A 23,890-nucleotide genomic window follows, 5' to 3' on the forward strand; every position below is an offset into this window, starting at 1 on the left:
ACATTTAAATTTTCGTTCTTTAAAATGAGCATTATAGTTTTCTGTCTTCCCTGGACATCTAAATATTAAGTGATTTCGGCATTATTATTATTGGCCGCGTTGAAGTTAAATTGGAGACATTTTCATCAGCTGAAGAGAAACTGATCTGTCTGTTCCAAACAGAACCTCTGTGGTCCTGGCTTTATACTGGAGACCGTTCTGAATAGTTATTTGTCTTCAAGGTGTTCATACCCTACAGCAGACTTTATATTCATAAATTGTGTTCTTCTCAATTTTCTTTTTTCCTCCCTTTTCCTCAAACCGTAAAACCGTGAAACATACGTTTCTTGTTCTACTCACAAAGTTTCACCTATAAAATCAAACCAGTTTAGAGATACACACAGTTAAGTCACAACTCCAGTAGTTTTCCTTTGCAGAGATCCCTGCCTCCTAAGCTATAAATGCCAGCTTAGCTTCTTGTGCCCTGTAGGTTTTCTGGTTCAGATGCTAATATGACGTTCTGGGAAGCGGCTCTCCAAATTACTCTCCTGACCTCTGACTCTTGCTATCAAGGTCAGCCACGTCACACACTACCATAGTCACAGCTCTGTTCACCAAACGCTTGGTCTGCTTCCCAAGACCCAGCGTGGGTCTTATCAGCAAAATCCATCTCTCCCACCCCCACATGCAGCAACTCAGGCTTCTCACTACCAAGAGAAGCGCCCACACAAGAAGCCATGAGGCAGCGTTGTTGGTTAGTCCGGCCTGTCTGGTCTCATTTTGCCCTCGAGGCCAGTTTTGGGTGGGAAGGACGAGTGAACCTCATTTGGAGCTGCGGGTGAATGCCTTTCGTTGGACCTACCCTGAGAGAGTGAGTGCGTGTGAAGAGTTGTTAATGTGAGATGGAGAGTATGACCTCTAACCTGAGCCCCATCATTCATTCTGTAAATGCCCCTTTTGGCATCATCACTGTGAAATAAAATTGTTTGAAAGCATCCAGGGAAAAGGTTCTGACTGCCAATTAAAACCCGACGATGAAGGTTAGACCATGTCCCCGTTTTAAAAAGCAAGCCATACCCCGAAGCATCCCAGGAGCAGGTCCTTTGGTCCAGTTCTTTGCTCCTGGACTCACTGGCATGCTCTCACAGTGAAACTCTTCACACTCACAGTTTTCTTGTTTTCAAACCTTACCTCTTATAAGTACCTAACTCCTAGTACTGGATCTGTAGTCGTGGAGAGCTATTAGCAAGTCAGTCATTCCTGTAGATGAGTCTGACAGTGATTTGTCTGAAAGCAGCAAGTGGAATAGTTGTTTCCATTTTTTGCAGTGTAGGTTCAGTAGCATGCAGACGAGAATGACCAGGGAGATGCTTATATATTGAAAATGCCAAAGTAGTTCCTTTCAGCCCCTTTAATCAGAGCACTTGTCAGGGGAAACCTGCTTTGGACCCTTGTTCGTGTAGTCACACACGGAGCACATAGACAGAACAAAGCCTGGCTACATGCAGTGTTAGAGGAAGTCATCTAAACTGGGGAAAAGGGCGAAAGGAGGACCAGGTGGCCTTTCAGGGTCACACTGGAGCATCGTGCAGCTGCAGGAGTGCCCGGATTCCGAGGGCTGATGCCTGGCGGTCTGAGGTGAAGCTGGTGTAATGATACTAGAAATAAAGTGCACAGTGAATGTACGATGTTCGAATCACCCCACATCCCAATCCTTGGGAAAACTGTCCTTTTTTTCCCCACGAAACCAGTCCCTGGTGCCGAGAAAGATGGGGACCACTGGTCTAACAGGCTCACATGAAGGTTATTTAACTCTCTGCAAAGTGGTTCTCAAAGTCTAGTCATCAAACATCAGTGTCACCGGGGAACTTGTTAGAAATGCAGCTTCACGGGCCGTCCCCCCACCTGCTGGACAGGAAACTCAAAAGTGGGTCCCAGCAAGCTCTGTTGTAACGAGTTCTTCAGCTACTTCTGACACAACTGAAATTTGAAGACTACAGCTGTAGGGGAATGGTAACTTTAACATTTGGAATCAAACCCCATACCTGCCAGAGACACTCAGAGGGCTCAAACATACCTTGTGCGCACCAGGACCCAGAGGCCCCACAGAGAACTGAGTGTGAGTGTCTCCTGAGGAGGTGCGGGTGAGCAGTGGCCTGCCGCAGGGGCAGGGGCTCTGGGTGCAGCAGACCTTGGCGCGGCATAAGCCCTCTTGGAGGAGGTCGCCAGTAACCCCACCTCTGCTGCCAGAACTTATACAGAACTGGGACACAGACTCTTGGAGGGCACAAACAGAACCCTGTGTGCACCAGGACCCGGGAGAAAGGAGCAGTGACCCCACAAGAGACTGACCCAGGCTTGCCCGGGAGTGCCCAGGAGTCTCCGGCGGAGGCGTGGGTGATGGTGGCTGCTGCAGGGTCGGGGGCACTGAGCGCAGCAGTGCCTCCGTGGGACCTTCTCAAGGAGGCGCCATTGTCTTCATTATCTCCACCATAGTTTGGCCTCAGATCAAACAACAGGGAGGGAACACAGCCCCGCCCATCAACAGAAAATTGGATTAAAGATTTACTAAGCATGGCCCCTTGAGAGTCCCTTGGAATGCAAGGAGATCCAACCAGTCCATCCTAAAGAAAATCAGTCCTGAATATTCATCGGAAGGAATGATGTTGAAGCTGAGACTCCAGTACTTTGGCTACCTGATGTGAAGAGCTGACTCATTGGAAAAGACCCTGATGCTGCGAAAGACTGAAGACAGAAGGAGAAGGGGACGACAGAGGATGACACGGTTGGACGGCATCACCGACTCAGTGGACAGGAGTTTGAGTAAACTCCAGGAGTTGGTGGTGAACAGGGGAGGCCTGGCGTGCTGCAGTCCATGGGGTCACAAAGAGTCGGACACGATTGAGTCACTGAACTGAGCTGAAGCACGGCCCCGCCCAGCAGAATAAGACCCAGTTTCCCCCTCAGTCAGTCTCTCCCATCAGGAAGCTTCCATAAGCTTCTTATCCTGCTCCATCAGAGGGCAGACAGACTGAAAATCCAATCACAGAAAACTAACCAGTCTGATCACTTGGACCACAGCCCTGTCTAACTCAATGAAACTATGAGCCATGCTGTACAGGGCCACCCAAGACGGGCGGGTCATGGTGGAGAGGTCTGACAGAATGTGGTCCACTGGAGAAGGGAATGGCAGACCACTTCAGTATTCTTGCCTGGAGAACCCCATGAACAGTATGAAAAGGCAAAATGGTAGGACACTGAAAGAGGAACTCCCCAGGTCGGTAGGTGCCCAATATGCTGCAGAGATCAGTGGAGAAATAACTCCAGAAAGAATGAAGGGATGGAGCCAAAGCAAAAACAATACCCAGCTGTGGATGTGACTGGTGATAGAAGCAAGGTCTGATGCTGTAAAGAGCAATATTGCACAGGAACCTGGAATGTTGTGTCTGTGAATCAAGGCAAATTGGAAGTGGTCAAACAGGAGATGGCAAGAGTGAACATCGACATTTTAGGAATCAGTGAACTAAAATGGACCAGAATGGGTGAATTTAACTCAGATGACCATTATATCTACTACTGTGGGCAAGAAGCCCTTAGAAGAAATGGAGTAGCCATCATGGTCAACAAAAAAGTCCAAAATGCAGTACTTGGACACAATCTCAAGAACGATGGAATGATCTCTGTTCGTTTCCAAGGCAAACCATTCAATATCACAGTAATCCAAGTCTATGCCCTAACCAGTCACGCTGAAGAAGCTGAAGTTGAATGGTTCTATGAAGACCTACAGGACCTAGAACTATCACCCAAAAAAGATGTCCTTTTCATCATAGGGGACTGGAATGCAAAAGTAGGAAGTCAAGAGCTACCTGGAGTAATGGGCAAATTCGGCCTTGGAGTACAGAATGAAGCAGGGCAGAGGCTAATAGAGCTCTGCCAAGAGAACCCACTGGTCATAGCAATGTAGGTATGACCTGCATCACACCCCTTACGATTATACAGTAGTAGTGAGAAATAGATTTAAGGGCCTAGATCTGGTAGACAGAGTGCCTGAAGAACTATGGACGGAGATTCACGGGAGGCAGTGATCAAGACCATCCCCAGGAAAAAGAAATGCAAAAAGGCAAAATGGTTGTCTGAGGAGGCCTTATAAATAGCTGTGAAAAGAAGAGAAGCGAAAAGGAAAAATATATCCATTGAATGCAGGAGCTCCAAAGAATATCAAGGAGAGATAAGAAAGCCTTCCTCAGTGATCAATGCAAAGAAATAGAGGAAAACAATAGAATGGGAAAGACTAGAGATCTCCTCAAGAAAATTAGAGATACCAAGGGAACATTTTATGCAAAGATGGGCTCGATAAAGGACAGAAATGGTATGGACCTAACAGAAGCAGAAGATATTAAGAAGAGGTGGCAAGAATACACAGAAGAACTATATAAAAATGATCTTCACGACCCAGGTAACCTTGACAGCATGATCACTCATCTAGAGCCAGACATCCTGGAATGTGAAGTCAAGTTGGCCTTAGGAAGCATCACTATGAACAAAGCTAGTGGAGGTGATGGAATTCCAGTGGAGCTGTTTCAAATCCTAAAAGATGATGCTGTGAAAGTGTTGCACTCAATATGCCAGCAAATTTGGAAAACTCAGCAGTGGCCACAGGACTGGAAAAGGCCAATTTTTATTCCAGTCCCAAAGAAAGACAATGCCAAAGAATGCTCAAATTACTGCACGATTGCATTCATCTCACATGCTAGCAAAGTGATGCTCAAAATTCTGCAAGCCAGGCTTCAACAGTATGTGAACCGTGAACTTCCAGATGTTCAAGCTGGTTTTAGAAAAGACAGAGGAACCAGAGATCAAATTGCCAACATCCACTAAATCATCAAAAAAGCACGAGAGTTCCAGAAAAACCTCTACTTCTGCTTTATTGACTGTGCCAAATTCTTCAACTGTGTGGATCACAACAAACTGTGGAAAATTCTTAAAGAGATGGGAATACCAGACCACTTCATCTGCCTCCTGAGAAATCTGTACACAGGTCAAGATACAAGAGTTAGAACTGGACATGGAACAACAGACTGGCTCCAAATCGGGAAAGGAGTCCGTCAAGGCTGTATATTGTCACCCTGCTTATTTAACTTATATGCAGAGTACATCATGAGAAATGCCAGGCTGGATGAAGCACAAGCTAGAATCAAGATTGCCAGGAGAAATATCAATAACCTCAGATATGCAGATGACACCACCCATATGGCAGAGGGCAAAGAAAAACCAAAGAACCTCTTGATAAAAGTGAAAGAGGAGAGTGAAAAAGTTGGTTTAAAACTCAGCATTCAGAAAACTAAGATCATGGCATCTGGTCCCATCACTTCATGGCCAATAGATGGGAAACAGTGGCTGACTTTATGTTTTGGGCTCCAAAATCACTGCAGATGGTGGCTGCAGCCATGAAATTAAAAGTCACTTGCTCCTTGGAAGGAAAGTTATGACCAACCTAGATAGCATATTAAAAAGCAGAGACATTACTTTGGAAACAAAGGTCCATCTAGTCAAAGCTATGGTTTTTCCAGTAATCATGTATGGATGTGAGAGTTGGACTATAAAGAAAGCTGAGCACCAAAGAATTGATGCTTTTGAACTGTGGTGTTGGAGAAGACTCTTTTGAGAGTCCTTTGGAGTACAGTGAGATCAATCCAGTCCATCCTGAAGCAAGTCAGTCCTGAATATTCCTTGGAAGGACTGATGCTGAAGCTGAGACTCCAATACTTTGTCCACCTGATGTGAAGTACTGACTCATTTGAAAGGATCCTGATGCTGTGAAAGATTGAAGGCGGGAAAAGGGGACGACAGAGGATGAGATGGTTGGATGGCATCACCAACTCAATGGACATGAGTGTGAGTAAACCCTGGGAGTTGGTGATGGACAGGGAGGCCTGGTGTGCTGCAGTCCATGGGGTCTCAAAGAGTCAGAGATGACTGAGCGACTGAACTGCACTTTTAACATCTTAATAATAAACTAGTAATAGCAAGAAATAATGGTCTTAGTGTGGAGGGGTGAAAGAACTATTCAGTCACACATGAAATGCAGACACCCCGATTAAACCAAGTGCTTGTTCTGTGTCGTATCAAACAGCTGAGCTTCTCGTCTAGTGCTGGGTTCTGCATGAGTGGAAGCTACAGCTGTGGGAAAGTGGCGGAGAAACCAAACCAGAATTTGGCGCTGTTTCAATGCTTTCCCATCCTCTTTGCAAAAGTAAATGAGAGGGCCTTGTAATTCTACCACTGTCTCTCATATGTGAAGATTTCTTCTGATTTCATGGGAACCTTGGGAAGCATCTGAGCCAATTAGTGATTTGAGGGAATGTCAATTCTGTGTGTAGGGTGCCTATCTGATTATCCGGTTTCCCACAGATGCGTTTTTGGCTTGTTTTGAAATGAGCTCCATCGATCGTATCTGCTGTGCGATTAGAGGCTTTTGGTATTTGGGGAAAGAAGTCTATGAGGATAACCATCGCCTCTGGGAGGAATTGGCTTAAGTACTGTTTTTGTCTAAGTTTGATGTGGGCATATTTGGTCCTGTGGTGGTGCTCGAGGAAAACCTACTTGGAGTGACACCCTTTTTTCCTCCACTTTTGTGATACAATAATATTTGGACTATCTAGAGGCCCAGTGGCCTCATGTTTTAAAGACAGGCCAAGGAGTATCCTAAAGAGTGGAAGCCCTTCATTTATGAGTTTGATGAGGAGCCTTTCACCCATGGGAGGGCTTCTGTTGTCAGATACCCTATCCTGTGCAAGTTTCCAGTGATGGATTCCATCTCGTGTCCTAAGTGTGTTTTCATGGAAACATGTTAAGCAACGTGACACCATTCTAGCTGCTGTATGGAATGGACTGCTTGCTCGTAGGTGCAGCTCTGGAAAGTTCAGGACCTGATATCTTACTGAGGGCTGGTCTGCGTGAAAGTTCCTTTCCTTGCCTAATGATGTGCGGTCGTGTGTTGGGTTGTTGTTGTTGTTTTTTAGTTAAGTTTGTAAATACTTCTCCTCTTTAAATTGCTTGCTTTTCTTGGGACTTTAAAGCAACAAATAAAGGTATGTAATTTGAAAATAAGTTTTGTTGTTTTTCTAAGAATTTTGGTAAAGATATTATTTGCTTCTCAGAAGTCAGTTAAAGCGTGTTTATTCTTTAAGATAAAGAAATTGCTAAAATTCATTAACCTCTGCAGTCTCTGATCTCACCATAAATTTGATTGGTTTCATTTGTGGACCTTGCATGAAGATAATTGGGAGGGGAGTTGAAGACCGTTTGCTTTAAACAAATTCAAAACAGGAAATAAATAAATTTCGAACGTGATAAAATTAGGGGCTCTTGGCAAAGTCACAACACTGAATTCTTCAAGTAATAAGGATTTTAAAGTGCCCCGTTTGCAACAGATCGTGTGAATGTCACAGGCACGGTTGGCTCACAGAGAACTTGGCGCAGCGCTGTCTGGCCGCGTGTTGCTGAGCTGACTGTGTGGAGGTTGTGTCGCTGAATTCTGTGCCCTCCCGTCTCCCCTTCATTTGTTCTTGTAGGGTAATCCACCCCCCTCCTTTTATAAACTGAGGTGGAGAAGCGCAGTTTAACTTCTTAGTGTGACCCTGTACAGATGCTGACATTAAGGCTTCCGTTTGTGACAGAAGGCAGACCTTGGACTTTCTTAAAGGTCATATTTGAGAAGTCACTTCCGGGTGTGATTTTACTTATCATTGTTTTACAAACACTCTCTTTTCAGCTCTATGACTAGTTTGTCCCTCAAAGAGGTCTATTCTTACACTACACTTGTAACGTCTTTGAAGCCAGCCTTGGTGAACGTTGGTCTGCCTCGCCTCATAAAGTATTGGTGATTTATTTCAAAAGTATTACAGGAAATGCATAGCACATGTGAAGGAGCAGACCCCGACTAGTGTGATCATGTTAACTGTTGCTTCCAAATCGTAATTCAATGTGTTTACTCCCTGGGGCTTGGGGTGAGCTCCCGTCCATGTCACTGAAGCATCAGTTACCTCCGTTGTGCTTTCTTGAGCTCAGCCGTTCCTCGGCCAGGAACACTCTAACTGTCCTGTAATAGTGAAGCGTGTGCAGTGGTTCAGCTCCGTTCTCATGAGCTTTGTGCCGCGTAGAAAGCAGTCCTGTTGGATGTCTCTGGCCAGTTGGCCTGGTGTGAACTCCATATTGATTTGCTCTAGCAATGATGACAGCAGGCACTGCTCGACCGTCTAACTCTCACACGTGCTCTCTCTGTGGCTACCCCCGCTCTGTGTAAACACTGCAAACACACACTGTCTCTGTGGCTACCCCCGCTCTGTGTAAACACTGCAAACACGCGCTCTCTCTGTGGCTACCCCTGCTCTGTGTAAACACTGCAAACACGCGCTCTCTCTGTGGCTACCCCCGCTCTGTGTAAACACTGCAAACACGCGCTCTCTCTCTGGCTACCCCCGCTCTGTGTAAACACTGCAAACACGCGCTCTCTCTCTGGCTACCCCCGCTCTGTGTAAGCACTGCAAACACGCGCTCTCTCTGTGGCTACCCCCGCTCTGTGTAAACACTGCAAATGCACATCCTTGTCTGTTTCCTGGTTTCATTGGCCTGGCTTTCTCATGAGGTTAATCCCTACAAATGGAATTTAGGATTCAAAGCATATGTACTTAAGCATCTTTAATACCAACTGCTTAAAATACCTTAAGAATTCTGTTTTTGTGTGTTTCCATGTTTTGCTCTTTGAGGGAACCTTGGTTTGCTGCCTGACTTTTTGACCTGGGCGTGAACCTGGGCCCTTGGCAGTGAAAGCGCATGGCCCTAACCACTAGACCACCAGGGACTTCCTTCAGTTAAGTTGTTACTCTGAAGTTGGATCCCAGGGAAGACAGTCCCCATCTCCAGCTTCTCAACCCGAGAACTGTGTAATGGCGAGCAGTAAAGCAGTCTGAGCAGGGCTTTTCCAACCTTGCTCCCATGAGCCCATGGTGCAGGGACGGGCCAAGCTGACCATGTGAATCGGAGCACCTCACCTGCTGTCAGCTCGATATGCTGCTGGGCCTCTTTCTGTGTAAGATTCCCTTTGAAAAATAGATCCTTTAGCTTCAACAACAACAAAAGTACTTTTTAATATCCCAGTATTAGCTGATAGCTGGGTGGGACAGATTGCTTTGTCGTAAGGAAACTGCAGGTGGCAGAGAGTAAGGGGTTGGGAAAGTTAGCATTTGTTTCAAGGACAGAACGCTCAGAAAAGTGGTGCTTCCATGGGACATGTGTTATCCCTAAAATTTTCCAGTATAAGCCGGATTTCTGTTGCTTTGAAATTCTGTCAGAATAGCTCAGAGGTGCAGCCTGGAGGCCTTAGGAGCCACACTTGGCTGCAGTGTCCTTGGAACACTTTCACATCGAGCCTTGAAAATCTGCTTCCGTTGGTGCTAGTGAGGCCCATAGCTAGGGGCCCAGAGGTCGCTTGTTACCATTTGACTTACAGGACAAAGAAGAACTGCATTCTGCCTTCTCTCTTACTGTGGTTGGCAGCGGCAGTTCTGTGTGAGTTTATATGCACTCTTGGGTGAGTGTGCGTGCACTCCTGCGTGAGTGTGCGTGCCCTCCTGCTTGAGTGTGCACTCCTGCGTGAGTGTGCATGCCCTCCTGCGTGAGTGTGCACTCCTGCGTGAGTGTGCGTGCACTCCTGCGTGGCTCCTGTGCCGCTCTCCTCTGTGCTCTCTGTTAAGCTGATTGAAGGCGTGGACAGGGGAGTCGGCATTCACTGAGTGCCAGCTGTGTGCCCAGCACTGTGCTCGGTGCTTTGCGTACACTGTTTAGTGACCCAGAGCACCGTTATGAGATAGACACTCTCGTCCTGATTTCAGGTGAGCACACTAAGTGACTGAGTCTGAGAGCGGCTAGGCAGCTTTTCGCTCACTCAGGTTCCCCAGCTTCGCTTATGAGAGAAGTGTGCCTTGGTGGTGGCTTTCTCTCAGACCTGCAGACCCAGCTCTGGGGCCCCGCTCCCCGCTGCCTTGTAGGATTGGTTCCTGTTCTGTCCTGTTAGGAAACGGTGATCTGCAGACCGCCTGCGGGCGGCTTGTCGAGAGGCGCTGATGCTAACCATGCTGTTCTGGCTTCTCCCAGGGTCCTATCCTTCCCCCAAAGCTGGAGCGACCCTGGTCGTGTACAAGGATCTGCTGGTGCTGTTTGGCGGCTGGACACGGCCGAGCCCTTACCCCCTCCACCAACCAGAGAGGTTCTTTGATGAGATACACACTTACTCACCCTCTAAAAACTGGTAAGCTACAAAGACAAAATCCTTTTAATCTAGAATAGGAAGGTTTAACATGACTGGATTCCTTATCTTTTTTGTGTGTGTCCAGAAATCTCTTGGAGAATCTGTTGAAAGCTTTGGACTCTTCCCAGAAAAATAAAACTTTTATGCACAAATTTTGCCTACAGTTTCAGAGGGTTTACAGGACCCTCTCTAGAACTTGAAGTTAAGCATGCGTATTCCAAAGAGAAAAGGTAGAAGACATGTATTCCTCTTCCAAGAAAAATGAATGAGCCAGTTAAAGAACAGAGAGCTCTTCAGCTCTGGCTGCCAGCGCCCAGGAGTGCTTGGATCCAGAGGACACCGCCTGCTCCCTCCCCAGGCTGACTCCCAGCTGTTGTACAGACTTGTCTTTTTAAAATGACAGCCACCTTTGTTTCCTTGTGACGGACTGCGCAGCTACTCAGTACAGGGCTCTTGGCAGCTGCTGCTGATCAATAAATCAGGCCTGTAGAAAGAAACAGCAGGTGGTGCTCCTTCAGCGAGCTCGGCTGAAGCGGCTCAGGGACGGGGTGGAGTCCCTGCCCTTCTCTCCTCGTCTCTCCACTCCATGTCTGAGCCTTACCCATTGGGGTGCTGAGTGAGTAGAACTTCAGCAGATCCGTAGAAAAGGCATAAGGACCTTGTGCCATCCTGCATTTATCGTCTAACAGTTTCTGTACTGAAGGTGATAGGATTGTCACGTTAGATGGGTGCCTGCTTCCTGTCTTCCGTCTTAAACACAGAAGGCCAGAAGCAGAGGCGCTGACCTCCTGACTTCCCCCGTCTCTCTGCATTAGGTGGAACTGCATTGTGACCACCCACGGCCCACCCCCCATGGCCGGGCACTCCTCTTGTGTGATAGATGATAAAATGATTGTCTTCGGCGGCTCCCTAGGATCGCGGCAGATGTGAGTACGTTTGGTTAGCTCGCTGTCACCCTGAGGATAAATACTCCTGGAAAGGTCAGCTAGGGCAGAAAAGAAAACTAGTCAGGGTCAAGATTCCTGAGCATGGTTCTGATTAGTCCAGTTAGTTATCTCACCCTGGTGTTCTGTGTTTTGGTTCTAGTCACAGACCAATAAATTGAGAAGCGTGCTCCATAAAATCTGGTCTACGGGCATCTTATATTCAATTAAATGTTTTTGTGTGTATGTGCTTTCTGAGGTGAGGTCCATCTCTATACAGACAACCTTTTAATCAAGCCCCTCAGCATAATTTATATATATTTTAATAATTGCCTTGCTGGTATAAATGTTTGTATTTGAAAAAGTTGTATGAGAGTATTGCCTGAAAGACTTGCTTAACCTTATAAAGTTGGATCATAATCACTGAATTTTAGCAAGGATTAATGGTTAAGCTGATAGGAAATATTAGATTTGTCAACCCCGTATTGGCTGGCACCAAGATGTATTCTATGAATGTCATTACTTTGAATTAAGAATTAATGCTCAGCATTCCTAAATTATGTAAGTGTTTGATATAAATTGTAAAAAGTATTTGTTTTCAGTGTGTCTTTAATTTTAAAATAAAGCTTATTTTTCAAATGTCAAAAAAAAAATCAGGGCTACATAGAGTCTCTGTGTGGTTCGGTATGTGGTTTAGTTCAGCGGGATCAGGTTCTGACCTTGCCTGTTTCTGCCTGTGCCCTCAGAAGGCCACCTTCCAAGAAGCAGAGAACTTCTCCTTGCTCTCCTTAGGGCCCAGCTTGTGCCCCTTGGAGCTCCAGAGGAGGAGAGAGGTAGATTGGCATGAGCTGGGAGAATGGCTAGGAGCAGGAATGCTGCCCGGCCTGACCCTCCGTGAGGCTGTCTCCTCCTCCCTGCGGCCCTGCAGCTCTGCCCAGAGCAGTCTGCCTGAAGGACCTGGTCTGCTTTGGCATCAGCAGCAGGCGTGGTCCTGCCGTCAGCAGTAAAACCATCCCAGAGCCGACCCTCTTCTCCCGCAGGGCCCTCTGCATCTCCTTATTTTAGAACACTCGTGGAGCGCGGTGTGTGTGAGGGCGAGGGCCTAAGGGGCTGGGCGTTCACTCCTGTGTCCCCGTGGGTGAATAAATGCCCTTAGAGAGGGCCCATGAAACAGAGACTGCCGTGGAGGAGTCTGTCCTTGCCATACCGGTCCCCTGAGGGCTGGAGATGCCGACTTGTCCTTGACACAAAAGCTGCAGCTCCCATTAACCAGGGTGAAATTACCTTTTGTAGCCAAAGTCGATAAATCTTCATCTCCTAGACAGTAATAGAACTGCCTTTTGAATAATTTTGCTCTCTTCCTGTGGGTTTTGCCTTTGAAAGGCTGTATCACAGCTGGTAGCTATCTCCTGCTATCACCAATTAAGTAACTCTGACTTTAGTTGCCGTTCGGCTACAGACATGACTCAAATGCAGCCTTGTGGGTTAGTGGAAAGAGCCAGGTGTGAAAGTCTCCCTTCCTGTGGTGCAGTGCGGAATGCGGGCGTGGCGTTGCGGGAGAACCCTGAAGAGCGTCCCCTCCGCCGGGCCGGCGCCCGTGCCCCCGGGCACGCACGGCTCCCTCACCCTCGTGTCCTTGTCTTACAGGAGCAGCGACGTCTGGGTCCTGGACCTCGAGCAGTGGGCGTGGTCCAAGCCCAGCATCTCCGGGCCCAGCCCTCATCCCCGAGGCGGCCAGTCTCAGGTGCTCAGGAGTTAAGATAGCTATTCAGCAAGCTCTGTAGTGTCTGTCAGTTAGGACAGGAGAGGGAGGAGGGGGTCAGATAAGGGGCCAGCACATGCAGACCATGGAGAGTTCACCACTCTCTTCTGCTGGCATTTATTCTTCAACTTCTAGTGGGTTATAATTATTTTTGTTGGCTTTATATTGTGCCTCTCCCCAAAGCATTTTATTTTTTTAGAGAACCCTGCATTTTCTGTGGTTGGCACTCTAGTGTTAATAGTATTTAATCAACAAAGAATTCATCCAGGTGAATCATCAGTAGTTTGTTTACAAGGATCAGAACTGACGTGGTTTGGGGGACCGGGGAGCCTGTGGTGAACAGAACACTGTCATTCGGGAGCCGACTAGACTTATTTCCATTCACCACTGAGGTAGCGGAGGTCGGACGCCTGTGTCTTTGTAGGTTCATTTTAAATTTCTTCCTGTCCCAGATCGTCATAGATGATGCGACTATTCTAATCCTTGGAGGCTGTGGCGGTCCCAACGCTGTGAGTACGGCTGGTGTGGCGTTCCCATGCACACGCCACGGAGCTTCAGAACCTGCTTCCCCTGTCTCACCTTGTAAAACTGCAAGGCCATTTCTGTAGCGTTTTCATTTAGAAAATACCTTTTCCACATAGCCTCTGTATTTTCTGGCCCTTTTCTCCACTCTTTTGGGGAGAAGGGGGGAAGCTTTTCATTACAGACATTTATCTCTTAAATATTCATGTCTATGGTCTTCCTTCTCCCATGGAGCCTTTAGGGTACAAGGTTTGCTGCTATCTTTTTTCACAAAGAGGAGTGAGAGAGAAAAGTAAGTTGACTGTGGCCAGAATTCACATGAAGTTTACTTAAGAATGCAGGTTCAGACATTGTGGGTTTGTCTTGTCTACGACCCTCCCTGTCAGTGCACACACACACAGAACCGCAGGCAAATTTAAAACCATGCCAAGTTGATTCCTGGGGTCCCAGGTGCGGTCTCGTGTGTCCGGCCAGCGGCCATACACGGATGACTGCACGGCCAGAGAGCTTGCCCTGCCTCCTGAAGTGCGCGCACACTCTGTGACCGACAATGCAGCTTGGGGTCGCGGCCCTGCGCGCGCGCGTGGTTTGTAACCTGCACCGCCCCTGAGCCCTGCTGTGGGTGCTTCTCTTGCAGCTGTTCAAGGATGCCTGGTTGCTGCACATGCACTCGGGTCCCTGGGCCTGGCAGCCGCTCAAGGTGGAGAATGAAGACCATGGAGCCCCAGAACTGTGGTGCCATCCAGCTTGCCGGGTGAGTGGGAAGCCGGCGGGCCAGCAGAGGCGGAGGCCCTGAACCTCGAGCCCGATTAACTCATCAGGTTGCTAAGCAACTTCGTGTGGAAACTGAAAACACCCTGATGTCCCCAGAGAGGTGGACACTGAGCGCAGCTCTCAGGCATTTCTCACACACGTGAGCCACTGGACAGAAAAGCTGTGTGGGGCCCACCCTCCTTTGAGCACCGCTGTCTAGGAACCTTGCCCCAGGCCCCCACACATACAGCCTGTTCTTCCCTTTACCCCTGCTCTGTGGACATGATTCGAACGACAGCACGTCTCCCTGTACCAACTTTATACATAGAGCCCCTTCATATATGTGAAGTTTCCCATCAGTCCTGGAGGTCCTGTGTTCTTCTCATCTTGGTAGGGATCTCAGATTCCTGCAGAACACCTGGCCCGCCCCCAGCGCCCCTGGTGAGATGTTGCAGGGTCGACTAAATGACCAGAGCTGAGCGCGGGTCTTCTGTCTTCCAGGTCGGGCAGTGTGTGGTGGTCTTCAGCCAGGCGCCTAGTGGACGAGCACCGCTTAGCCCCAGCTTGAACTCCCGCCCATCACCTATCAGTGCCACCCCTCCAGCCCTGGTTCCCGAAACCCGAGAATACCGCTCGCAGTCTCCCGTAAGGAGTATGGATGAAGCGCCCTGTGTTAACGGCCGCTGGGGAACACTGAGGCCCAGAGCGCAAAGGCAGACCCCCTCAAGTTCCCGAGAAGGAAGCCTTTCCCCAGCCAGGGGCGATGGCTCACCCGTCCTGAATGGTGGGAGTTTATCTCCGGGATCGGCAACTGTAAGCGGCTCCTCCTTGGACAGCCCCGTGCAGGCTGTGTCTCCGAGCACCCCGTCTACCACTGAAGGGTGTGACCTGAAAATGGGGCTCTCCCTGGCCCCTCGACGAGGATCACTCCCCGATCAGAAAGATCTAAGGCTAGGGTCAGTAGATCTGAATTGGGACCTGAAAACTGCTTCCAGTGGCAGTCACATGGATGGCGTGGGCAGCAGGACAGCGGGGGGCGGCTTGCGACACCCGCCCGAGCAGACGAACGGTGTGCACACCCCGCCACACGTGGCCAGTGCCCTCGCGGGAGCCGTTTCCCCCAGCGCCCTGCGCCGCAGCCTGGAAGCCATCAAAGCGATGTCATCCAAAGGTCCCCCCGCCTCCGCAGCACTGAGCCCTCCCCTGGGGTCTTCTCCAGGCTCCCCCGGGAGCCAGAACCTGGGCAGCGGAGAGGCAGTGCCTGTCCCCCGCCCCGGGCCCGTGCAGGGAGACGGACACGCGCTGCCCCCCATTGCCCGCCGCCTGGGCCACCACCCTCCGCAGTCCCTGAACGTGGGCAAGCCCTTGTACCAGAGCATGAACTGCAAGCCCATGCAGATGTACGTGCTGGACATCAAGGACACCAAGGAGAAGGGGCGCGTCAAGTGGAAAGTGTTGAGCAGCAGCTCTGTGGTCGGGCCTCCCGAGACCAGCCTGCACACAGTGGTGCAGGGCAGGGGCGAGCTCATCATATTTGGAGGGCTCATGGACAAGAAGCAGAACGCGAAGTACTACCCAAAGACAAACGCCTTGTACTTCGTGCGGGCAAAGAGATGATGTGTTCTAAGCCCTCGCCCCTTTCTGTGGCTTTTGATTTGGAATTTTCCAGCGTGCAAGCATTTGGACTGAGAATTGAGAAAACAAAGGACAAAATTACTCTCATAAACCAAACCCCAATTCCCAGCCTCACTCACGCCAGGCTGGGATCAAATCTCCATTAAGAAAAAAAAATTATATAAATCTATAGAGAAATATTATATAGCCAACTCTGTTCACAAAGAGGGAGAGAGCTCCATCCTGGTTCAGATAAAATTGTTGCTGTGTTTTAGCAGAGGCTCTGCCGCCTTTTTCTACTTTATTGGTAACTAGACCAAGAATTTAGGGAACAGATACCTACCAGAACCTTCCTACAGAAACTGAAGAGCCACCTGTAAATCTTCTTTGGCCTTCTCAGAGTTAGATAAAGAAAGGGCACGCGTGAAACGCACAAGCAGAGGCTTCCAATTCACAGGCTGTCGGTGCTGGCAGGTACAGTGACGTGTAGCAATCTGCTCTCTGCCCACAGAGGGCCTGTGACCGCTGCTCTCTGCAGTGATGCCCTCTGCCCGGTCCTCTTCTGCCCGTTGGGAAGGAGGAAGGCACCCAGCGGGGATCTGCTCCACGTGTGTGCCAGGGTCAGCGTGAAACAACATTCACGCAGAAGCACCTGTTTGCGTGCTCCCTCCATGTCTTAGGAAACACTCCGGGGTCTGATTCTGGAATTTTCTAATAATCGTATTTCATCGCAGTTTCCAAAGTCTGTGTCTGTTCTCTTTTTCTTTCCCTTGAAACCTGGCGCCCGGAGGCCGCCTCTCCTGTTTACGGCTGCTGTTCTCCCCTCCTCCCTCCCCTGCCCTCTTTTTCTTTGATATGTGAAATTTTTTTAAGCTCTAAAACCTTTCTCACTTTCTTTTACTAAGTTTGGGTGTCCAGAGAAATCTCTTAGAAATATTTCTGGAACCCTTTTTCTCGAGTCACCAGGGCACCAGCAGGGAGTTCTGAGATGCCAGTATCGTGAGAAATCCTTGACGCGTCAGAAAGTACTGTGGGCGTCTTTTTATTTCCAAAGCACGTTGGACACACCCATCCATGTTTACAGAACTGATCTTGGAAGAGCAGTTCCTTCTAGAACGGTTTTCGCCCTTGTGGCATGCATTCCTCTGCCTGGCTGTGGACTGGCGCTTGGGTTCCCTGAAGCATGGCTGACCTCGGGGGCAGCTCTTTCTTTGTCTTGTTCACCTGTCGCCCTAACAAGGCTTGGGTTTTCACTTTCATGTCATTTCTGAGATAACATTTCCAGCCAGAGCAGTGTTGGTGGGGTGGGGGGCGGGGGGCGGACACAGGAAATTGTAAGTTGCCAGTCTCTAAACCATGACACGGACAAACATGCCTCGGCACCACTTAAGTGTGGATCATTTTGGAGATTTCTCGTCAGGAGAAGAGGGTGTTTTTCCTGCAGGTTTTGCATTCGTTTCTTAGCCCGGCTTTCCCCGATGTCTTGGCATTTCCCAAGCCGAAGCGTGCTGCAGCTGGCCCTGGGTCCTGGCGCCCAGCCAGCTCTCCGGCAGTCTGTCTGATAAGCGTGCTTTCTGCTCTTACGTCATGTTCAATCCTTTCCCCTAGCCGTTAGCTTCTACAGTGTGTTCTTGGTGGGAAAGTGCCCTTGGTGCCAAGCCCGGGAAAGGGCCAGGTCACAGGGAGGGGCGTGTGCTCCCTCGAGCGAGGAAACTGCCCTGCGCCTGCTGGCCGTGGTGTCCAGCTGCTCACCGCTCAGCCCTTAGTTTCCCAGACTCTCTACCCTGGGCCGGTTGCCAGGCCTTCTTTGGCGAAGACCGTTAGATGGTGCGGGGGTCCTTATTCACAAGAGAAGGCTAGCCTAGAAGGTTAGCAATTTCGGCCTTGCTGCTGTTGCTGAACCTTGTTTATGACATTGCACCTGTGCATGGACAGTGCCTCCAAACTTACTCAGTTCCTACTTAAATATAAGGTATTTGGAAGCCTGAAAGTTCTGAGTCTCAACTTGGTGATCTTTCCCTTTGTCCCGTGGCCTTCCTAAGCCGCTGTTAACCTGTCGATTCCTTCCAGTGTCCCCAAGTAGGCAGGCAGCAGAGCTGATGATCCTTGTAGAAAGGAGCCTGGCTCCTTGGAACTCCGCGGCTTCGCAGGATCACCCACACCGCTTGGAACCAGACTGTTGACGGCTCCTTTAAGAAAGCGCTGCCTCTGCCGCCCCGCGGCGCGTTGGTCCCGCCGGCTCTCGGGCACGGTGGGCGTGTGACTGGGGAGAGCGAGGCGGCACGTCCCAGGTGGCCGCCGCCTCTGGTGCAGCGGGGTGCAGCGGGGCTCCGGGGGTCCTGGCCGACGGGGCCGTTTCCGCGCCGCCGCGGACGCTTCAGTCAGATCCGGCTGATCCACCGCTCTGCTTTTGACATGATGCCAATTTTGTCTTAAGATTCACTGAGGAAACTGAGATGAAATATTTTTTTTTAAGCCTCAGGAGCACCTAAAGTAAATATTTATCAGTATTTAAGTATTTAAGATACATTTTGTCTCTACTTGAAGCTTTAACCCCTTCCGTTCCTGCAAGTGTGCCTTGACAGCCCCCACCGCCACGCTGACGTCACCGGCCGCCACGTTGACGTCACCGGCCGCCATGTTGACTTCGTGAGAAGTTCAGTCTCTTCCTTTTCTTCTGAACAGAGCTTCCTGTTTCCTCATTTTGCAGGCTGCGCAGCAGAGAGGGCTCAGTATTTTTGCTCGTATTTCTGCCCTGCTATGCTTCGGTGGTGGGTTCCAAAAACCACCCCCTCCCCACTGCACCGACCCCATTCTTTGGGGAGCACAAATTTGATGTCAGAACAAGCTTAACTTTCAGTTGCAAAGCAGTCCTGGGTTTACTCTCCTCCCAGCCCTCTACAGATTGATTTGGTTTTAACACGAGTTTAATATCAAGAGCTGAACCATGCACCACGCTAGGAGCCATGCTGAGCCGCTTCAAGAGAAGCATCGGAGGAAGGAGGGAAGCAGCTCAAGTCTGGACTTCGGGGGACGGAGAGCCGCCAGCTGCGGAGAACGCGGGGACGCCTCCCTCCCGCTTCGCTGGGTCTTTCTGGGTTTCCTCCTGCTTCGCTTCTTTCCTTCCCCTTCAGAGTGGCATCCCTGGCTGGCTGGTGGCTTGTCTGTCCTTGTCCTTGTGGTGGTCCTGGCACGGTGACGTGCTCTGCTTTGCATTATCTGTGATCTCTTAGCAGCGCACAGGTCAGTGGGGGGATCTGAACACACCCAGGGGCAAGGCAGCCAGACTTCCAGGCCTGCACCCCAGGCGGCCTCCCCGTGAACTGCAGAAGGCGTGTTCCGCACGGCCACCAGTAAGCGGTGGCACCCTCCACCGTGTTCGTTGCCAGAGCAAAGCGCCCCTTAGGCGCTGGCGCCGCTGTGCTCTCTGCTCGCTCTCTCCCCTCCCACAACCAGGGTTCTCGTCACCGCACGGCGTGCTGTGCCCTGACGAAGCTGGTGCTGTGAGGGACGTTTCCCACGCGACTCGGGTCCTGGGTGGCTTACGCTGAGATGATCACTGTAGGCACATTACAGTGTAGGAATGAAAAGTGGATTTGATTTCATTGATATTTAAATCTCTTGTCAATTTTTTTTGTTGTTTTCCCCTGATGACTTTTTAGCGATTTAACAAATAAAACAAAATGGACCGATTGTCTGTTTCATTAGTATAAAAGAAAGAAAGGAAGTCGTGATGAAAAACAGTTGCAGGCTGGAGTTGGAAGCAAAGTAGTGGGAAGGACACTCTTCCTCCAGGAGGGTGGCCCGCCCCCGAGGACATCATGTAATGATACAGCAGCTCTGTCCAGCGTGCTTGAAGGACGCAGTTTCACACGCGCAGGGCCACCCTGCAGTGGGGCCCCAGAGAGGTGACGAGCCTGGAGCGCACACCCAGGGACCTGGGCAACATTGGGCTCTTGAAACAGCAGATCGGGTTTGGAGGCACGGGCCTGAAGCCCTGTGGTCCATCCTGCCGTCCCCTATTTACTGCTCAACCTTGGATACCAGTTTCCTCATTTATAAATCTAGTTGTTTCCCTTTTTATAGGATCATGAGGATTAATTGGAAGTTGCATATGAAAAGCACTAGCCCAGTGCTGGACTGGCACGTAATGATTGGTGGCTATTGTTTATGATCAGCCCTTGAAGAAAAGATGTGATCTTGAAGGAACGTGCTGACCACAGTGTGTGAATTGTTAGGATCATGCCCCTGACTAAGGGGCATGCACGCCGCAGCTGTCTGAGTCGTCTCCTAACCTGTCCCCATGAGAACCTCTGAGGCTTTTTGCCTCGAGCAGAACGTGGCAGCTGCTGCCATCAGACAGGTCAGAATGGCCTCGGCAGTCGCGTCTCCCTCTGGACCTTATTCTCCGGTCTGCCGGTTGCTTCTTACACTCCTGGGTCTCTGCGCCCAGCGCCATCGTTCTTTGACGCAGCTCAGACTGAGGATCAGCCTTGTCTCAGATTAAGGTGCTGTGAGCCTGCAGCTCTCATCCTGCCTGCCCACATGTGTTTCCCAAGCTGCAGGATGGAACTTTTCCACGTCTAACAGCACGTGGTCTGATGCTGTCTGTTCTGTTTTCCGTACCTCGAGGCATCTGGCGGACTAGACCATGGTGTACGGGAGGGTCTCAGGTCACTGATTTGCTGGTGGTAACAGTAGAGTGGCTGTTCTGGATGCTTCCACACTTGCCCTTATGGAAGGGCAGACTTGCTCCTTGAGGCTGTGGCTCCTTATAGCTCCTTGTTGGGCTCAACAGGGTCAGTAGGTAGAAGCTCTAGAGAGGGGTCACTGGGAAGAACTTTATGCAGTGAGAGTTCCGTGTAAGGCCTGGAACCAGTGTGGCATCACTGGAGGGATTCTAGCATTGCTGGATACTCAGACTGGGGGACGTAGAGGAGGTGATGTTTGGCGGGTAGGGTGCCCGTGGTGATTGGTGGTCCTGGGGAAGACCTGGCTTTCAGGGCAGGCCAGTCCCATAAGGCCTCCTGCCAGCTTCCTAACGCTGTCCACCCAGGCCAAGGGCCGCAGTAATGGCGGGGGGGAGCAGGCCCCAGCTCTGGAGGGTCGGAGCCTGCAGACGGCAGCGTGAGCGACCCCAGGTCAGAGGCTGTGTGGGGCAGAGGAGGGCACGCGCCAGTCTGGGGAGAAATCCTCAGTGAGAGCTCAGCTCAGTGCAGAGCGTGGCTCCGCAGGCCCGTGGGGGTCCCAGCACAGCCCCTGCCCCTCCCTGGGTGCTCAAGGGCCAGAGGCCTGTCCCCGTCTGGGTCTGAACCGCAGCACCCAGTCCGCAAAAGGGTGACACCAGATGTCCTTCCTGCTCCCCAGGCTCCACAGGCCGCCCCGCGGGAGGGAGGGTGTGCCCAAATGCCTGACTCAGGAGACCACGGCCTTGCACGTGTTGTCAGCACCCTGCGCTCACGCCCCAGGTTGCCGCCACCGGGGAACCTGGGAAAGGCCCCCCGAGATCCTGAGGCTGGCCAGCTGGGGACGGTGCCAGAGGGGCTGTGGTTTGTCCCCTCCCCTCCCTACAGGGAGAAGGGCAGCCCAGCATGCCTGGGGTTCTTTGTGATGTGGTTTCAGTATTTTTAAAATTTATTTGATATTGAAGGACAATTGCTTTTCAGAATTTTTCCGTTCTCTGTTGATTTCACTGCTGATGCAAGTATTCAGCCAGAGATTGATAAAGCCCATGGGAGCAGACGATGGAGCTGCTTTGCGGGTCAAATCAAGAGTGAGCCCACAGGACCTCTGTTGGTCCTTTTAACCCTTGAGATGCGGTCCTGTGGGCTCAGAAGGGAGTTCCCCGAGAGACTACAGATGAGAGACAGGCACGGACTTCGGACTGGGGGAGCATCGGTTCAAAAGCTGTCCTGCCTCCCCGAGCCTCAGCTGAAAGGGCAGAAATGGCCGTGACGCGTCTGGTCTCAGGGGTTACCGGTTTAGCCGGAACCACGGGTGTGATTCCTCAAGAGCCCACCGGGGGGCGCCCTGGGAAAGGCTTTGGGTCCCAGACGCCGTCCGACGCCTCCGAAGACGGATGCGGGACCGCGGAGAAAAGGCCCGCCTCTCCCTCCGAGCGCCGCCCCCCCGGCCCGCAGGCCCACCTGCTGCCTGCCCCCCGCCCCGGCTGTGGGGAAGCCGGTGCTTCTCCCCGTGGGCCGGGCTCCGGCCCGACCCTGTCAGACGCCTGAGAGGCCTGCGGGTGTGCCGTGGCCCCGCCGGGGAGCCCGTCTGCCCACCCACTGCAGGGACGGAAGGAGGGCGGGGGCAGGCCCTAACCAGGCAGAAGCCTCGGGGAAAAGAAAGTCCTGCGCGGGGGCCCGGGAGCCTGGGCTGCTGCCCGCCCGCGACAAGGCCAGGGAGGCCCGGCGCTGCCCTGGGGGTCACTCTCAGTGCGTGTCCCTTGAGTGTGGACTCACGCCTAAGGCTCTGCGCTCAGACGAGGCAGAGAGACCTGCCCTGGGGGCAGCTCACAGGCTCATCACTCACCAGGGAGTGTCACTCGGCTGAACAAAGAGGACGAGTCCTGCGCTTCCAGGGCCAAAAGTGTCCAATCATGTCACTAAATCGCAAGAAGAGGGTGGATGGGGAGCCAGAGGGCTGGGAAGGCGTTCTCCTTGTCCTCACCTCACCCTGCTACACTGAGGCAGGGGCAGACAGCCTTCCCCGGGAGACCCCAGGTCGGTGGGGTCCAGGCCTGGCCTCCGGCAGTCAGGAGCACAGAACATACAGGCCTCTGGGCCTCAGACGGGGAAGACAGACCCCTGTGTCCCAGGAAGGGTGCAGAAGAGCTGTGAGGGGTCTGGCCTGTCCAGAGGAGCCGGCGTTCAGGGCCGAGGACCGTGCAGAGTGAGCAGAGGCCATCCTCTTGGATGCAGCAGGGACAGACGCTCACGACCAGGGCCCGCGGTGGAGGGAGCACACCCCTGACGGGGCCAGCATGGGTGGGGCCACGGCAGCCGGCCGCAAAGGCCCAGAGAGGACGCCCCACCGTGCTTCCTTGCTGTCGGGTAAACGCCCCCCGCCACCCCACTGAACATGAACCCCAGCGCCAGAGGAGGCGGAGATGAAGCAGCTTTGAGGAGACTTGAGTGTTGAAGCTGTAGGAATGAAGGTCACTGAATTTGACTTGACCAGGAAATTGCTGAAATGGCATCTGCAGAGCAGAGACAGATTAAATTGAGTCAGAGGAAACAAAGCCCTGCTTCTGAAATGGGTGAATCAGCGGAGGCAAAAACTCGAACTTGCTCCACCTGGAGAGGAGCAGATGACGTGCCTGGGGTCCACGAGAACCAGGACGAGAGGGGGCCTGGCGAGCGCTGCAGAGCGGGAAGCAGGGGCCTTCCCTCCGTGGAGGGAGGAGCCTGTGGGGAGGCACAGAGGCCCGGTGTGACCGGAGGCGACGAGGCGGAACCCGAGGATGAGCCCCAGAAACGGGGCCTGAACCCAGGCGGGCAGTGAAGAGAGGGCATGGGAAACGCAGAAAAACCGGCCTTGCGGCTGACACCTGTAGGGTGGGGGGCCTGGCCAGCACGGATCCCCACATTAGGCAGATCTGTAGCCCCGTCTTGGGCTTCCCAGGCGGCGCTAGTGGTAAAGAACCCGCTGGCCAACGCAGGAGACGTCAGAGACCTGGGCTTGACCCCTGGGTCGGGAAGACCCCCAGGAGGAGGGCATGGCAATCCACTCAAGTCTTCTTGCCCAGAGAACCCCACGGACAGAGGAGCCTGGCGGGCTGCAGTCCATGGGGTCGCAGAGTCGTCACTGAAGCGACTTGGCACTCACGCCCACGTGGTTCCCTCTATCAGGGGCACTGCCAGGCCCTGTCCTGCCCTGGGGAGTTCATGTTTCGGTGGAGGGCGGGAAGAAGAGACAGACAAATACGTAAACAACTAAGCAGGATGACTCCAGTGAATAATCCGATGAAGAAAGTTAAGATGGGTTGTGACAAAGTGTGATGGTGTTGGGCTCATCCGCATGGCCTTT

At 51.5% G+C, this 23,890-nt stretch overlaps 1 protein-coding gene across 3 annotated transcripts in view; it reads left to right on the top strand.

The window, feature by feature from the left end:
- The window catches only part of FBXO42 (F-box protein 42), a 101,677-nt gene extending 85,424 nt beyond the window's left edge, over positions 1-16,253 (top strand). For all 3 annotated transcript variants that reach the window (XM_068967595.1, XM_068967596.1, XM_068967594.1), the window contains exons 5-10: positions 10,135-10,288; positions 11,104-11,214; positions 12,859-12,955; positions 13,426-13,482; positions 14,133-14,249; positions 14,750-16,253. In XM_068967595.1, the coding sequence (XP_068823696.1) occupies positions 10,135-10,288; positions 11,104-11,214; positions 12,859-12,955; positions 13,426-13,482; positions 14,133-14,249; positions 14,750-15,865 (1,652 nt within the window). In that variant the 3' untranslated portion in view covers positions 15,866-16,253. The remainder of the gene's footprint in view (positions 1-10,134; positions 10,289-11,103; positions 11,215-12,858; positions 12,956-13,425; positions 13,483-14,132; positions 14,250-14,749) is intronic.
- Positions 16,254-23,890: the final 7,637 nt, after the last annotated feature.

Source organism: Capricornis sumatraensis, chromosome 3 (assembly GCF_032405125.1).
Source record: "Capricornis sumatraensis isolate serow.1 chromosome 3, serow.2, whole genome shotgun sequence".
Taxonomy (NCBI): domain Eukaryota; kingdom Metazoa; phylum Chordata; class Mammalia; order Artiodactyla; family Bovidae; genus Capricornis; species Capricornis sumatraensis.